Source organism: Amphiura filiformis, chromosome 13 (genome assembly GCF_039555335.1).
Source record: "Amphiura filiformis chromosome 13, Afil_fr2py, whole genome shotgun sequence".
NCBI classification, from domain to species: Eukaryota; Metazoa; Echinodermata; class Ophiuroidea; order Amphilepidida; family Amphiuridae; genus Amphiura; species Amphiura filiformis.
Window position 1 is genome coordinate 41,299,010 of NC_092640.1, and position 18,193 is coordinate 41,317,202.

General features: G+C 35.8%; 1 protein-coding gene across 2 annotated transcripts in view; it reads left to right on the forward strand.

The window, feature by feature from the left end:
• LOC140168367 (CD63 antigen-like) overlaps window positions 1-18,193 on the forward strand; it is a 227,967-nt gene that overhangs the window by 54,242 nt on the left and 155,532 nt on the right. Inside the window, exons 6-8 of one of the 2 annotated variants that reach the window (XR_011861199.1) lie at window positions 2,124-2,285; window positions 5,915-5,998; window positions 7,582-7,707. Coding sequence is in view for 1 of the 2 variants with exons in the window: in XM_072191740.1 (XP_072047841.1) it covers window positions 2,124-2,285; window positions 5,915-5,998; window positions 7,582-7,638 (303 nt within the window). In the remaining variant the exon portion in view is untranslated. Of the gene's footprint in view, window positions 1-2,123; window positions 2,286-5,914; window positions 5,999-7,581; window positions 8,006-18,193 lie in introns of those variants that run through there. The other variant, XM_072191740.1, reaches the window with a different exon arrangement.

Sequence of the window (18,193 nt, forward strand, 5' to 3'; positions counted from 1 at the left end):
GCCGTCGGTGCCCCAACCCTGCCCCTTCGTTTATAAAATCATCTATCTATGTTTGTGTGTGTTTTCTTAACTTTTGAGAAATTGCCTTGGTGCCCTTCTCAAATTTTCAACAGTTGCCATGATGCCCTCTTGAAATATTACAAACTGCCATGCTGCCTTGCCATTTCAGTGTAAATCCAAGGCAATTTCCAACTTGCCCTAAAAAAGTTGCAGTGCCCCTTCAGATCCTTAATTCGAGGGCTGTGACCACAGATAATGTGTTTATTATATTCAACTGATTTCAATACAATTTTAGCCTGTTTAGGGGGTAAGGTATATCGGTGTTGGGAGGGATCATAAAATGATTTTTGCCAAAATAGGGGGTCGCAATTTTATTGACGCCAACTTTTTGTAAATTTGGGACCACCTTCCGAAGAAAATGATAGCTCTTAACGTAACTGGGGCACAGGGATCAAATTAATGATATAGGGCAGATTTAACATATTGAGGGGTTAAAGGTAAGAAAACTCTATCTGCAATAGCTGCCAGGTGTCATATTTTTTGTAATGTACAATAGAGAATGCAGAAATTATCAAATGTATATGGGGCAGCTATTGCAGATAGGAATTTCTGGTCCTAAACCCTCAATATTTTTTTTTGCATCCTGAATTTACCTGAAATATTATTTAGATATTTAGAGATACTAGTTCTTTTGTATTTTCCCTTTCATATTTCATATATTCACCAAAAATGGTAATGAAAAAAAATCACAAAAAAGCATGATTGTCACCCAAATTTCAACCATTTTTGGTGAAGTTGGTCATTTTTAAATTATAAAAGTTTCTTAACTATTTATATCTAGTTTTCAAAAATTAATACCAATAACATTTTACTGAAGATTTGTTTTGTTATGTTGTCCAAAAAAAATGTGGGTACAAAATGGGGTTTTTTTTGCATTTTTTCAAAACTGAGCATTTTTACTAAAAATTTATGTCACAGATTGAATTGTCAAGTCTTTGTCATTCTAAATATGCAACTTTTATATACTTTTAGACCAAAAATTTAGCAGTTATGAGGCCTAAATGTTTTACATAATTCCAGGGTTAAGGAATCGGATAGCAATGTTTGCACTGGGAGCACATCAGACACACCAAATTGCATTCTGAATACGAGGAATGTCCTTCTGATATCAAACAGGCCCGTAACCAGGATTTTTTGTGGTGGGGGTGCTGATTTTGAAAAAGTGGACTTTTTTCTAGGGGGAGCAATTTTGGGAAAAGAGGAATTTCTTCCCCAAATTTGGACCTTTTTTTGACCAAAAAATTTTTAAAACGCTAATTTTTTGCTCGCTAATTCTTAAATTTTGGGACTTTTTGTATACTTTTGCAAATTTGGCGGAGTGTGTTACATCCCCCCTGGCTACGGTGCTGTATCAAATAATTTTGATGTTTTGAAATTTGTGATATAATACAAATTTTATAGCAAATAATTAGACATTGATATTAAACAAAAAGCAAAAGCTGTCCATCATTTGAAAATTTTGACCTTTTGTATTGATAATACATTTTTTTCCCAAAATTTGTATTATATCGCCAATTAAAAAAAAATTAAAATTATTTGATATCTGAAGGACATTCCTCGTATTCAGAATGATGTGTCTGATGTCCCACAAAAAATATCGGGCAAAAGACCAGCCTTTAGAGAACAAATCACAAGATGCATGCAGGGAACCAGCAAAGATACATCCATGAGTATTTCTAGACTAATTCCAATCAGCCGTCTACACTGTGCATGTACTGTGTTATGCTTCATAGTGACGACTGATTATCTTACAGTCCATATTGTGACGGACTTCTGAAAATATTGAATATGACTTTGATTGTGCGCGGTAGCACGACTGACTAGCGGCGCCTGTGTACCGCGTCGCTGTACCGCGCCACTGACAAGATCGCGCTCTGAAATTCTAAAAACAACAAACTCGGCCAAAAGGTCAATTTGAACACAACTGCGCATGCTCTATGCCACAGGAATCCTGTTGCAAAATCTGTCACTTTTTTTCCACATAGTTTTCTCAGTCGTCAATCCAGACGGTTGACGACTGAGGGCAGGAGTCTAGAATATTTCTCTCTTTTTTTCCTTTTCAGTTTGAATGCTGTGGCGGTGAGGGCCCTGCTGATTGGGATAACTCCAACTGGAAAAAAGATCCAGCTAACCTCTTGTTAGCTGCACCCATCAGCTGCTGCAAAAAAGAGACAACAGGATGTAATGTTGGTGCCCTTGGTGTTGCACCTGGCATCTATACCAAGGTAAGTGGCTCAACCTGTATACGGTAACCAAATCCCAACAGTGGCATAGCTATGGGGGGGGGGGGTGGTGCCCCATATCAAAACCTTTGAATAGGAAAAGGATCATATTGCCTGTTTATCTGCACCCATGAGCTGCTGCAAAAAGAGACAACGGGCTGTAATGTTGGTGCCCTCGGTGTTGCACCTGGCATCTATACCAAGGTGAGTGGATCAACCAAATCCCCATAGTGGCGTAGTTGGTCGGGGAGAGGGATGCCCCCATATCAAAACCTTTGAACAGGAAAACGATCCTATTTTTGCGAATAAAACTCTCTTCACAGTGCTTGCTCACACAGTCTTGAGTGAACGAAACTCTGGATGGCTATTTGCATAAAATAGTCTTTGTTCTGCATTCTTGTTGTGTGATAGTGATGAGAACTGTGATTGAGACTACTCAGACTATACTTTGATCAGCTCGTGTCGACGGGCCTTGTAACATTATGATTGATATCAATGTAATTTATTTCGAGAATTGTCTTGTGACATTTCGCCAGAATTATCACAAATTATAAATTCAAGCTCTATACTTTGTCTACTTTATTTAACATGCACAATATAGACCAGACAGGTCAACTATATCACTCTAAATGTGGGTCTACTGCGTAGTGGTAAAAGCCTAACAATTCTCGCCAATTACGAGCTGATCAAAGTATAGTAAGAAAACCTATTCATACTTGGTCATCGACAGTTGCTTTTGCCAATTAAAAGGATGTTCCTCGTATGCAATCAGAATATTAAGTATGATGGCGCTTTTTTATGTTAGGCCAAAAAAAAAAATTGTTTGCTTGCCCTCGAATGGATTTTAAAAATTGGGTCGGTCGGTCGGGAAAAGTTTTTTTTTTTTTTTTTTTTTCTGTTTCCAGAAACAGACATGGCGAATACCGAATCGGTGAATGCAATTAATGGTTCAAGCATTTCCGTAGCAGCAACATCACGCCATGGTCCAGCATCTGTGCTCGCCACTTGCACCTTAAACAATTGTAGCTCTTCTACATGTAGGCCTACGTTTAATGAAGTGTACAATTCTCCAACATGTAGTGTTTTCTGCTTTTCAAAACTATCATATTAATCAGCGTGTTCGGTCCCTTGCCTCACCTGTACAGCTAGCGCTACTCGTGTTGTGTACGTACGTGTCCACCATGTTTAAAGTGAAATCATATTTATACCGAGCGATTTGTGCTCTTAATAAAAGTAGCCTCAACAAACATGTTGAAAAAAATAGTGCAATGTTACTTCCTAGTCGATACTGAACAAATATCATGAATCTAAATATTTATAAACAAGAAATGAATATCTGGTACAACTGTTTTCAAATTTTATCTACTTTTACCATATTTTAACATCTGCTATATTGTATCCATTCTTGCACGATATGCACGGTTATATTTTGCCTGTAAATAAACTCATCCCTAGATGCGCCGTCCGAAATGTGCAGGTGGATAGCAAATTGTATTAGAGCTTAGACGCTGAGGTGGTATACTGAAATTGCGGAACCCGACAGTCAGGTACAGCCGGACACGTAAACATGCAGGATATGGTATTTTACAACGTTTCTTTTAAATCATCGGTTTTTCAGACGAAAAATACATGCCATTTTTGGGAAAATCGCAACAAAAAAACTTTTTTCAAAAGTTCTACGGTCGGGACTGCCGAGACGGTCGGTCGGACGAGGGCAAGCAAACAACTTTTTTTTTGTTGGCCTTATGCCATGACAAAGTTGAAAGATGTGGCAAATCACGAGCCATTCATGCGCAATTTTTGACCAAAATGAGGGTTTTCACTGTCGATTTGATGGATGATCCTTACTTTATTTTTCAAATTTTATATTATTAATGGAAAGAGCACACTCACTGCTCATATTATCTGTATACTAGCATCAAAATAATCAGCAATGAACACTTATTACTTTTGGTCCGCACCCATCAATAAACCCCCTCCCCCTCCTTCTTTTAATTTCTTAAAATGGGGTCAACAATTCACAACTTCTGTCGACAAAATATATTTCCGTTGGTACATTAACAAGTTTGTGTCCTCCCCTCGCTGGGTTCCGAAAACCTGGCTACGCCACTGAATCCCAATGATTTGTATGGAGGAGAAAAACAGCCAATTGCATGGTGGAAATGCCAAATTGTGCATGGATAAAAGTAGAAAATTTTGCATGGGAAAAATTATGCAGAAAATAGTAAGTTTCACAGAAAATGGATGGGATATTTGATGGAAATTGCACAGGAAATGGCTATATCCGATAAACCTTTTGAACACATTCTGACTTCACCACTGTGTCCACACTGCTGGAGCATTATTCAAAGCCATCTTGTAATAAACATTTCCATAAACAAATAGATTTTTTTCCACAAAATGTTAGTTTTCACTGTCCTCCTCCTTTTAATTTTGACCCAGATTAGGCAAAAAAAAAGAAAGTCTGTATTTTGTACCAGCGCATTATGACACCAATACATGTCACTCTGGCGATCTTGAGTCTGTTTGGTCCTTTTAATGTGTTATGACCTTTCTGCACTCTGTGTACATGTTATATAGGATATATCCAGGGATATACATGTATGTTATGGGCATCAGTGGCATAGGGGCAGGGGGATGTGCCCCCAATTTAAGAAAACTGGCTTGTGCCCCCCCATCAGGCCTGGTGCCCCCAAGCATGGTCCGTGCCACCCCCAATCGGATTACTCACGCTACGCTACTGATAGGCATTGTGTGTACGTTCTACAAATATTTTGATCCTATATAATTAAACAAGGTATTCCATCGTTTTAAAAATTGAGTCTCCTGTAAAAATTGAGCTAGCTTGAAATTCCCCTGGACAAGGAACTTACAGCTAATTGTCTCGTTGTAACCCGTACGAAACTGGCTGCGAAGGTCAATTATGGAATGTCTAGGCCTTCTTAGCTGCAAGTCCCTGTATTGATATTTAATGTTTGTGGGGCTGAAGTGGTTATAGTGACAACTTGTAAAGTGTGCTGAGACTTGTGGATCAATGTGTAGGCATTTTACAAGTGCGTGACTATATTATTTTATTATACCTGTACTCAGGTCAGAATGTTCCCGGGGCTGTTCAAGCTCATGTTACCACTAAAAACTGTAGAAAATGTGAATAAAATGCCCAGGGGGGTACTTGGTACAAATGACCATACGGGGACGTGCCGCTAAATGGGTAGCATTTTCGGCCTTTTGGTATATCAATGACCCCTTTTTCTAGGCCAATTTTGGTATACTGTAAAAGTCAATATTTTCGTGAGAAGATATTTTCGCGATTTTGAAGATTTTGTCAATTGCGCGAGAATTAAATTTTGTGGTTTTGAAATTGATACAATAGCCCAATTTTGCCTCAATCTAGCCAAAATTTCGAAATTTTCCAAAAAAAATTGGGAAAATTTGTAAAAACTAAGACAATTTGGGTTCAATTTGGCCGAAAATTTTGACTTTTGGTATATATCAATGGGTCCAAATTGGTATATTTATGGGTCCACTTTCAAATTCTCAGGGGCACGTCCCTATCAAAATCAAACTTCAGTACCCCCCCCCCTGGGATAAAATGTTAACTAAAATACATGTGATTTTTGCTCTCCTTGCAGGGATGTGTAACAGCCTTCCAGGGCTGGCTCAAAGATAACTACCTGATAGTAGGAGGAGTATGTCTGGGTCTTCTTGTATTTGAGGTATGTATTATTATCAACGATATTAAGATTACACCAAAATTGGGCTGTTCCATTTAAAATCCACACTCCCCCTGTGGAAGATTTTGAAAATATCTTCCACAGGGGGAGTATGAATTTCAAATGGAATTAACACATTAGGCATAGTTCCATTTGAATTTCATACACCCTCTGAAAAAGATTCAACCCGAATCTTTCACTGAGGGAGGGTGGGTTTCAAATGGAGCTGCAAATGTGTTCATTCCATTTGAAATTCATACTCCCCCTGTGGAAGATATTTCCAAAATCTTCCACAGGGGTGGTGTGGATTTTAAATGGAATAGCCCATTGCACCATAAATGCTATGGTAAATCTGCCATCTTGGTTTTCAGCTTATGGAGGTACCTCCTACATTTGTCGTCAAGAGCCTGAAATCAAATGATTATTTGCATCTTTAAGATGGCATGTTACAAAGGTTTGCGCTTGCATGCAGAGCTTAGCATGCATGTTTGACACAATGCTTTACAGGCAGAATGTAAACCACACACATTGAATCGAAGTTTGCCAGACGCATACATATCAAAACCTCGGGCTCCTTTTACTTTCAAGTTTTTCTGCACAGTTTTGTCTATGGAAAATCTGCTCTTTTTTCTATCTTTTCTCACAGAAATTAAACCGTAGGCCCAAAAGACTAACTTGAAAGTTAATAGTTCAATAATAATATATATTAACATAAAATGCTTGAATTGTGTCAATCCTTTATTTATTCATTACACTCGAAAAAAAAAGTTCTAGGCCTTTTCTTGGTCATACCATTCCGCGTAGATTTCAACATGTTTCTCATGCCCAATTTCTGCAGTGCGCCATCTGATGATGTAATTTGGCAGTGTCATTTTAGTTCAGTCTTTTATCTTTCTAACCATGTAAAAATCAATCTGATTGATTGAAATCTTCGCTCAGAAATTTGTACTGGATCCCCCCCCCCTTGCACCTAAGGGGTGGTGCAATAATTATGTGTATCCCCGGGGTGGTGAATCTCAAATTGGTCTGCCAAAAATCGCTTGCCCACCCCCTCTGACCGTGCCAAAAGATCTTTGGCCCCCCCCTTTTGACATGCCAAAAATCTTTGCACCCACTTTTGATGTGCCAAAATATCTTTGCCCTCCTACCCCCTTACACATGCAAGATTTTTGAGAACCTGAATTTAAACCCTTAAGTTGACTTATCATATAGTGCGAGCGCAAGGAGCAGGAAATTTTGCATATTTGAATGTGTTCCTAACGTTTTCCTACACCTTTTTGGGGCATAATATAGAAACGGTACCCAAAATAGCTGTGCCAAAAATCGTTTGCCCCCTCTTCCGACCTGCCAAAAATTGCTTCCCCCCTTTCAACCTGCCAAAAAATGCTTAATTGCCTCCCCTTTTTTGGCCTGCCCAAAAAATCTCCCCCCTATAATTCACCACCCGGGGTAGACATAATTATTGCACCACCCCTTATTAGCATCACATCAGTGCACGCATTATTACTGCTGTTTTACGAAATACGGAATACTACATTTAAGTTTCTTAATATTTTAATAATAAATTTCTTTTTTTTCTTGCACAGATTCTGGCCCTAGTATTTACCTGTTGCCTCATTAGTGGAATCAGGAAAGGAGATTAAACTGGCAACCCAGTCATCATCAGCGTTATTTACACGCTGGTTCCCTGTGTCTTAGGTCTTCCAGCATCTCTGTGGGCTATTGTACTGACCATGAATGTGTGGTACCAGGCAAGCAAGACGATGGGTACCAGCATATGCTAGTGCCCTGTGTCTTTCCTATTGGATGCTGAGAAGCACTTAGGTGCAGTACATACTGGTTCCCTGTGATTTTACTCTTTCACTTATTGGATGCACAATGGAGCAGTAAGGTTTGGGGTACCAGTTTATGCTTGTTTCTAGGCTTTTGGGCTCACCATTATTGCCTATAGTGGGTGGAGCACCAGAACGCAGGGTACCTGTGTGCATGTTTTAATATATGTACAAAGTAGTATCATGCATTGCATTCATTATCTCATACCCAAGACCAAAGTTCAAAATAAACTAAGTTGTAACAACTTATGCAATATCATAATAATCAAATGATGGTACCCAGAGTTCACATTATTAGGTGTGTTTGATATGGGATCATCTGCTGAAGATGTCTTGTGTAAGGGGTATGAGGTTCTGAATGTCAGTAGTGTGAGTTGAAAATTATAAGGAGTATCGAACACCATTCAAAATTGATGACTGTTTAAAAACAAAAGGAATATCATTATTTTATGTTTGGAGAAAAAAAAGAGAAAATTTACATATTCCTGAAGTCTCTCATTTTCAAATGTATAAGAAAATATGCCATGTTTTATTTGACTATGATCAAAATAGTACGAATCTAAAATCTAATTTGATTCGCTAAATATTTATGCAAATTGAACAATTTATGACCACATCTTAACGCGGCTGTGTACTCTAGCCATTGTTTCTTTCTCAAAATTGAGTTTTTATGATATGTTTGTACCTTGTTATGTTTTTTATAAATACAAGGAATGAAAATCCAGATTTGTAAACTCCAACTGCAATATTTTAAGGATTTTATTTCACTATTCCACTCGTGTTTGAAATTGAAAAGGAAAGAAAATCTTTGTTGTACCAGCAAGGTACACGCTGCACAACAACTCATCGCGTTGCGTCAGCGCAATTTGTTAACGCACAAATACGCGACGCATACATGCTGCCGCTTATCTGCATCTTGCGGCGCATCTTATGGAAACACCACGGAAGCACTGATTTCACAAAAACCTAGTGGTCAAATGGCTCCGTTTTAGCTGATAAAATGTGGGTTTTTTCAAGTTCTTTCCCCAGATTTAAATATCAAGTTATGAATGGATTTCGCTCAAACTTCTCAAGGGGCTGTGGATTTACCCGATGTTCACGTAATATAAGTTACAAAAATGAAAACTGTCGCATTCTCCTGTGAGATTCGATGAAAGTGCAAATGTGACCACTTTAAACTTCAACGGCCATTATTTCAATGTTCATTTTCTCGGTAAAATGACGATTTAGGTACACGATAACTCAATAAATACAGCATCTATAGGTATGCAAATATGATCATCGTAAAAAGCATGATCGACTCAAGAAACGCTTTTCTCATTTTTTTATATTTTGGTCTATTTCCGATTTTGGGCATCATTTTGTGCAAATAGGCGTTTTTGAATTTTAAAAAGTTCATTTTGATGCCTTATATGGTCAATATCTCAAAAATAAGGCCAATATCAAAAATTTAAAAAAAAAACGTTTTTGGAATGGAGCCTCAAGATTGAGCTAAAAACAAAATAAAATATTTTGGAAAGAGTGTTTTTTGTTATGATGTACCTAACAAATATTGCCAAAAACTCACTTTTTTGTGATTTTCTTCAAAATTGTTGTTTTTACCCCAAATCTGTATTTATATTAAGATTTATTGATGTCTTGACTTCATAAAAATGTATACTTTTATATGTTTTGCGCGAATAATTACCAAGTTATTGCACTTTTACTACATGCATGTCTGAGAGTACACAGCCACCTTAAAAGCCACATGAACAAACAAAAATAAGGTAATTTTAAAGACCACAGATATCAATTTTGAACAAGTTCTGCTCTGTGTAATGTAAAAACCAATGTAAAATTGTTATAACAGTAACTATTATCAAAATTAGTGTAACTCAAGTACTCATTTGTCTATTATGTAGTACACCAAACTTGATCTTGTTTAGTAAATAGACTTGGAATATAGCGTAACTGGGAAAATCATTTTCAGAAGGCTGAATTTTGATGTTTATAAAAAATTATCTGAACGTGAGAACTTAATTGGTCAGCAATACATTTGGAATTTATGTGTTGTCAAACTAGCTGACTTTAAGAAAGTTATTTATTATCTTCATAAGGCTGACATGAAAACTGAAATTAGGAACTTTGTTCTCCAGAAGGCTGACATTGAGACAGAAATTTTCAAATGCTATTCTTCAGTAGGCTGACATTGAGGCATTGGCTTTAATGGTACCTCCACCTTTAGTGTAGATGCAGGCCATTACAGCCTTAGTACCTCTAGGTGGAGTACAAAACATTAAAAAAATTGTCACTTGCGTGTATTTATATTTTGTACAGTTAGGTAGTTTATTGTTTTCTTTAGTCTCCTAGAGAAGTTTTATTTATGAGTTTCCATGGTTACCAATCATTTATTTGATTGATTACTGATTAGAAATCAAATTGTTGTGATGGAAAATCCTATGTTAAGAGTTCTAGATTTGATAGATATGATATTAAATATTCAATTAAGTGCCTGTGAGTGGAAAAGAGGACATTATTGCTGCAACAAGGTCCAAGCCAAAACTGTATCAATTTTGCTGCAAATCTTTCAAGTTTTCTAACACTTTTTCGAACATGACGAGAAAAACTATGTTTTAAAAGAAAATGTACATTTTAAAAATAAAATAATAAAAATGAAATAAAATTGCGATTTTGATCATGATTGGATATTGTTGCAAAAAGGACATAACAGAAGCTTAATTCATGGTCAGACATGCTTTGTGGTGCACTAGGCCTGCCTATACGCAGCCATACACACACCATTGTAGAGATGGATTTTCTAAATTAAAATCTTCTGAAGTAAAAATGCAACATCTATGAGTAAATAACATAGTAGAAATGCAGATCCTCTGAAAGGAGACAGTTTTGCTACTACAAAATCGAACACCGTAAAACCTTGTCTACAAACATTAGAGTGTATTTGATGAAAACCAAATTAATCCAGGCGGCATCCATAAGCAAAATTATGAAGTTAAAATAAAACTAATATTTACTGATACAAGTGCATACGCACAAGTATTATTGTAAGACCAATCAATTATGTTAGCATAATTGCGGCTGTTTCATATTAATTTAGCTTACATCAAAAGCACTATGCTTGTAGACAAGATATTACGCTATACCGTACTGGTGTGATCTGCGCTTGTTTGACCTGGGTTAAGCTTTTTTGTGTCCTATTCTTTAGATGAGTGGTACATCACATGGTGCTTCAGTATAGTCTTGTAGCTTCCTAAAATTCCTCGGGACGATTGTGTCTTTTATTAACAAAAATGACAAAGAACATTGTTTTAATTTTACAAAATGAAGATCTATTGCAGATAATTATGACATTAGCCTTTTAAGAAGTGCCTAACATTTTGATATTAAAATATTTGAAATATTTGTAAAAGCAGCTTTTTTTTTCATTTCATTTTGGTGAACTACTTTAAAAAATGCTTTTAAAATTGGGCAAAATAGTATCAAACAAAATTCAGCATGTTTAATTTACGCTTTTTATACATCTGCTTAAAACCAAATGTTGCGCAAAAATTTATCATATTAATAAAGAAAACAAAATAGTTTTATGGATATAGGATACCAGTAAACAATATGCATAGACACTTCAGCCTGAGGAATCTTTATAACACACTGGTAACTGATTTATTTTTTTTCTTGTAATATATACTATGTCAGGTCATTTCATATAAAAAAAAAAAAAGTGTATACATTGTAATTAATTAAAACTGTTCAGGAAAGTAGTGTATTTAGCTTTTACTTGGGCTCAACTATTTGCGTCTTTCTTTTTAAACGTCAATCCAAAGTTTCACATAGTAAACTTAGACCCCCTTGAATTAACCCCATGAGAACTACCTGCCAATTGGCCAAAAAGAAGTTTTTATGATCAATTGGACCAATCAGCAACTTTGTTAGAATAATTTCACCACACAAAAAAAATTGGGGTGAATTATTTGCAAAGCTAGATTCTGATTGGTGATTAAAATGAAGATATCATGTAACTGACCAATCAGAGGTAATGTTACATCGGCAGGTGGTTCTCATGGGGTTAAGTTGGTTGCTTAGTTAAATCATGTAAAAGATGTAAGTTGCCTGATATCATCATTATTTTTTCCAATAACTTTGACCAAAACTTGTACAAATTTATCAAATAGGCCATGCATGCCCTAAAGCAATATATATTGTATTATCGAATGCCTTTGAACAAAAGTTTACAAAAATTGGTGTACAAACTCTATAAAACATTTCTTGGTGCTTTCATTTTTACAACTCTTATTCATATACCTTGCCCCACTTAAATTATTTACATTATCAAATTCACTTGAAGAAACTATAAACCTGTTGAACTTTGAAAAAATATCAAAAGCATGCTATATAGATCAAAACTCAAGGAAAGATTGGTCCATGAGTGTAGGGCTTTTAATTTTGTTTTGCAACTGTCTGCAAGTTATGCTTCAGAACATAACCGCTTAATACGATATTCAGTACTGCATTTGATCGACCCTCTGGCAATGGTCCTACAGTCCTGTATTCACTATTTATAAATAGCAATATATAAATTCTTGATAGAGAGAAATGGAGGTTGCCATTTTGGCTGGGCGCCAGTATATCTGGCGACTTGACCTCTAGCACAGTGGGTGGTCTACCTGTACTTTTCAATGGTAAGGCAGTTGACTTCAGCAACTAGTCGCTCAAAATTTGGTGTGTTTTATTGAATAAAAAACATTATAAAATGAATGGCGCTCGGTAAATTTTAAAATGCTTTCGGTAACTTTTCTCTAAAATCAGTTTCTCATAACATATGTAAGTTACAGGATCCCCCAATCTTCAGATTTTTGACACATATCATTTTTGTGAAAATTCATGAATACCGACATCTTGTTTTCCTATTCATTTGTATGGAGTGAATGCTTATCTAGATACTCTTTGGTGATACGATGTTGTGTAATGGCTGCCCCCATGTACCCCATGGTGATATATAAATAGCTATTTATAAATAGTGAATACAGGACTGCTATAAGATTCAGCCATGCCAGTGGTTCCGCTTCTTGACATCTCATGCTTAAACTGTGTATTGGAGGGTATGTCATGTTCTGAGAAGCTGATCAAGCCAGTTGTATACCGTAAGAAACTAACCAAAGTTATTGAACACAGGTACTTTTTATTATAATCGGCTATATAACTGAATGTTCACCTTGTTTTAGCTGTACTTATCATGATGTATAAGATTTTATTATAAATTTATACCTTATACCTCGTCTTCTTTGTACTGAAATTTAATACAAAAACTATACCCTTGGTTTTGGGTCACCAAATTGTTGGTTCTGTTGTTGTTTTTAGTATAATGGTAATTAGTGACAAAAATAAAACAGTATAATAAAATGTTTAGAGTTATAAATTTTGTGTGTTATTTGGTTTGTACTGTGTTGTGTGTGTCTATGAGGCAAAATAGAAATTCCTTTAAAAAGGAATGGGGTGCACAAAGGGAACTTTGATGTGCTGTGCTGAAAACATATAGGGCCTAAGTCTCAAAGGTGCTGCATGCATTCGTTTTGCGGTGCATGTTTGTCTCAGAGCAATTGGCTAATTTTATTATGTTGTTACAAAAATGGTGATAAAATAGGTTTTAAAAGCATTTGTTGGAAGAATTGTGTAATTAACCCGAAAGTGTAAACAAATTAAAATTGTTTTTAAATTCAATAAGTCATTCAAATTGTTACTTAGTATTTTTTTTAAAGAAAAATTTGGCAAAACACAAAGAAAACAGCAGTATTAACGCAGTTGAAGCCCAATTCAAATACAAGTAGCTAATTATACTAATACACATAATGCATAACTCGCAAACGCAAAATCGGAATCAACTGAAACTTTGGGAATAAGCTTTGTTCGTGGATATATAATGAAAAATGTCATAAAAAGAGGATGCTAGGATCACGAAATACCCCTTTAATTTAAACAAATTAGATAATAAATATAAGTAGACATTTGTTAGTAAGCAATTGGTATCATTTTGGGTGTCATGTTCCGGCTATCTACTGAAGATAGCATGTATACGGCCTATACAGATGATACAGAAGATTTAGCATTTTAAGCATCATCTTTTTTACCACACCTTTTGCAAGAGTAAAAAATGTGAATAAAACTAAAAAAGAGAGCAAAAGGTGACAGGCAAAAACAACCAGAACAGAGATCAAAAAGTGAAGAAAAGAGAATAAGCAGTAAATAAAAGAAGAAACGAAAATTAAACATGAATGACACCAGAAAATAATGAAAAGTGAATGAAAACAAGAAAGGAAAACAAAACGAGTGAATAAAAAAAAAGATAACGAAGACAAAAAATGAAGTATTTATTGTGGGACATTAGAGCACATCAGACATATCGAATTGCATTCTGAATCCGAAGAATGTCCTTCTGATATCAAATAATTTTGATTTTTGAAATTCGCAACGTAATACACTTTTTATGGCAAATCATTAAAAATTGATATTTTTGATATTTAACAGTACTCGAAGTCAACTTTATAAATCTGATGATTTATATATTACTTAAAGTGTATGTAGGTGGGATGAAAAGCCGATGATCAATTGAAAATTTTGACCTTTCGTATTGAAGATAATGGATTTTTTCCCAAAACACTAAAAAAATAAGGTCTTTTGGGGGGAAAATCCATATCTTCAATATGAAAGGTCAACATTTTCAATTGATCGGTGGCTTTTCCTCCCAGTTACATACACTTTAAGAATATATCATTAGATTTACTTCGAGGATATAAAAAATTTGAAAATATCAAATTTTAATAATTTGTCATAAAATTTGTATTCGTGAATTTTATATTTCGAGGGCACGGTGGCTCAGTGGTTACGGCCTTGGACTCATAATCTGAGAGCGTGCTTTACGTGCGTGATGGGTTCGAGTCCCCGTCTCGCCACCGTGTTGCGCCCTTGGGCAAGGCGCTTTGTCTCGCTTGCTTCACCCCACCCAGGTGCAATGGGAAGCTGTTAGAGGTAGTCACAGTCGTTGTACTGATGAATCCTGCGCCATTTGTAGGCAGCAAACGTGGTTCCGACATATTCTAAACGGCGGAATAAATATAAAGCGATTTGAGGCTGTTTACGGCATAAATATCTACATTTATTAGGCCTATTTTGATGATTTTTATTGTTTTTTTGTTTTTTGTTGTATGGGTTTGTTTGTTTTTTTGTTTTGGTGTTGTTTTGTTTTTGTTTTTTTGCTATCTACTGAAGATAGCATGTAATAACAATGCGTCTTCAGCATAGACTTTAAGGTGTCGGTCTGCCATAAAAACAAATATCTATATTGAGTACGAATCTCTGTCCCACCTAAGGGATCTGAAATGAGCGTTTAGAGCGTTTCGACAGTATTTTTTATGGGGCATGAGAGCACTATAGACGTATCGAATTGCATTCTGAATACGAATAATGTCTTTCTGATATCAAATAATTTTCATTTTTTGACAATCACGATTTAATACAAATTTTATCATTAACAAATTATAAAAATTTGATATTTTTCAAATTTTGATATATAACAGTCCTCGAAGTAAATTTATAAATCTAATGATATATTCTTAAAGTGTATGTAGCTGGGAGGAAAAAGCCGACGATTAATTGAAAATTTTGACCTTTCATATTGAAGATATGGATTTTTTTTCCCAAAAAACCTAATTTTGTTTGGTGTTTTGGGAAAAAAATCCATATCTTCAATACGAAAGGTCAAAATTTTCAATTGATCGTCGGCATTTCATCCTACCTACATACACGTTAAGTATAAATCATCAGATTTATTAAGTTTACTTCGAGTACTGTTAAATATCAAAAATATCAATTTTAATGATTTGCCATAAAATGTGTATTACATTGCGAATTTCAAAAATCAAAATTATTTGATATCAGAAGGACATTCTTCGTATTCAGAATGCGATTCGATATGTCTGACGTGCTCTAATGTCCCACAATAAATACTGTCCAAAACTCCAAACGTCCATACCGGGGTCCATACCCATTCCCTTAAAGGGGCATTTCGTGATCCACAGCCTCATCCCCCACTTTTCCCAAAAAAGTTGAGATTTTTACACCACTGGATACCTCTGGCTACATAATGTTTATGTACCAAATATTTCTTGCAGATTAATTCGTTTAGCAAAAATATCGTTAAATTTGAATTTCGTTCTGGTGCACCAGAACGAAATTCAACACATATTGTCTATGGAGCAGTGTAATACACATAAGGCCGTGTAAAATTAATATTTTTTTTTTCATCTTTTCCATACTCAATTTCTGGAATTTGTCAGATTTTTTTTTTTTTTTTAGATTTTTCAATTTTTTTAGACTTTGGAATGATTTATGAAATCTTCATACACATAAATAAGTTTATTAGAGCACAAGCATCACTTCCAAGTCTTTTTGTGGTACTCTAGGGGTTTATCCTCAGAATCTCACATTTGAAAAAAAAAAAAAAAGGGCCTCATCGTTTCCTCGAGCACTGTTGGAGAAGACCGAAAACTACTGACAATGCTAATTTTACATTGAAAAAAAAAAAAAAAAAAACACCTCCCTCCCTCATCAATTCATGAAAATCCTCTGGACGAGAACCAAAACATTAATTTTATACGGCCTAATCATGCATAACTCGCAAACGCAAAATCGTAATCAACTGAAATTTTGGAAATAAGCTTATTTCGTGGATATCTACTGAAAAATGTCATAAAAAGAGGATGCTAGGATCACGAAATCCTCCTTTAAAGGATAAGAAAGTATTTTGGGCAAAGAAGACACACCTGCCAGGCAGGAAGGCCATGACAGAATATAATGCGCAAAATAAAAAAAGCCTAGAGGAAAGCCAAAAATTACTTCAACTAAAGACTGCAACTCGCACAGATGTAATGAATTTATTGAGGGCGCCATGTCGATAGACGATTAGACCAGGCCGTAAACCATAAGACGAACAGCACGCATCATAACCTGATGATGATGATGATGATGATAGGAGCTGATAGGAATGAATCGATAAGATTGAAAAATTGATTTCACTGTCCAATTAATTACGTGTTACTTACACGTACTGCCAAATAGCATGTGTTGTATATGGTTGGAAGGAGATTTCAAATGTTTTTAGAGTGAATATTGTTGATCTTTTGTTTTTCAATTCCCTGAATTAAAGCCAGTGAAAGACAATGAAATCAATCATTTCTACTGAAAATCCAATCGAAATTCGAAAATCGATTTTCCCCCGGATTTTCCCCTAATATTAATCGCCAAAAGATTGAGAATCACTCGTTTTGATTGATAAAAAAGATTGAAAATTCAACCGACTAAATAAAACGAGTTGTCCCCCCGGGGTTGTCCCTGAACCTGAGACGAATATTCGTCTCAACCCTGAACTAACTAAATGCAATTGGCAAAAGATTGAAAAGTCAATCTGTTTGATTGAATATTTAATTTTACACTGTTTGGTCCATCGGGCAATTTTAGGGAGCCTTGAGGCAAGTTGTTCCTTTTTTCCTGCCTGTTTTCCTGCCCCTTTTTTATATATTTTTAAAGAAAATCAACAGGAATTTTGATGGAACAACTTACAAGTTTACAGTAAAACAATGAGAATACAATATAGCCTAAACATCAGTGGCGGCGCCAGGAATTTTTTTCGGAGGAGGGGGACGGGGGCATTGAGGGGGCAAAGTGAATTTCAGGGGGGGGAGGCAAAATCAACCAATTTTGCGCAAAATTGGCTCAAAAAGTGGGAATTTTCGTACGTTTGGGTTTTTACTGGGGGAAACAGGGGGCAAGAGTTCTGACTGGTGGCATTTGTCCCCTCACGCCCCCACCCATGGCTGCCTCTGACAAACAATGAAAGGCTAGGCTAATAGTAGTAGTTAGGGGCTGATTAAAATATCACTATCAGCAGACAGAAAGCTACAGAAAAAGCCGGGGAGGGAGGTGGCGAAATGGATAATTTTCGAGTCTTCCTTCCTTCCTTCCTTCTTTCCTTCCTTCCTTCCTTCCTCAGGACCTTCCTTCTTTTTTTTCTTTCCCTTTCCCTACCTTTTGCACGTTCCTTCCTTCCTTTCATCCTTTCTTTCTTCCATCCTTTCCTTAATCCTTCAAGTCTTTCTTTCTTTCTTTTTTTTTCTTTCTTTCTCTCTTTCTTTCTTGCTTTCTTTCTTTCTCTCTTTCTTTCTTTCTTTCTTTCTTTCTTTCTTTCTTTCTTAGTCTTTCTTTCTTTCTTTCTTTCTTTCTTTCTTTCTTTCTGTCTGTCTGTCTTTCTTTCTTTTTCTTTCTTTCTTTCTTTCTTTCTTTCTTTCTTTCTTTCTTTCCTTCTTTCCTTCTTTCTTTCTTT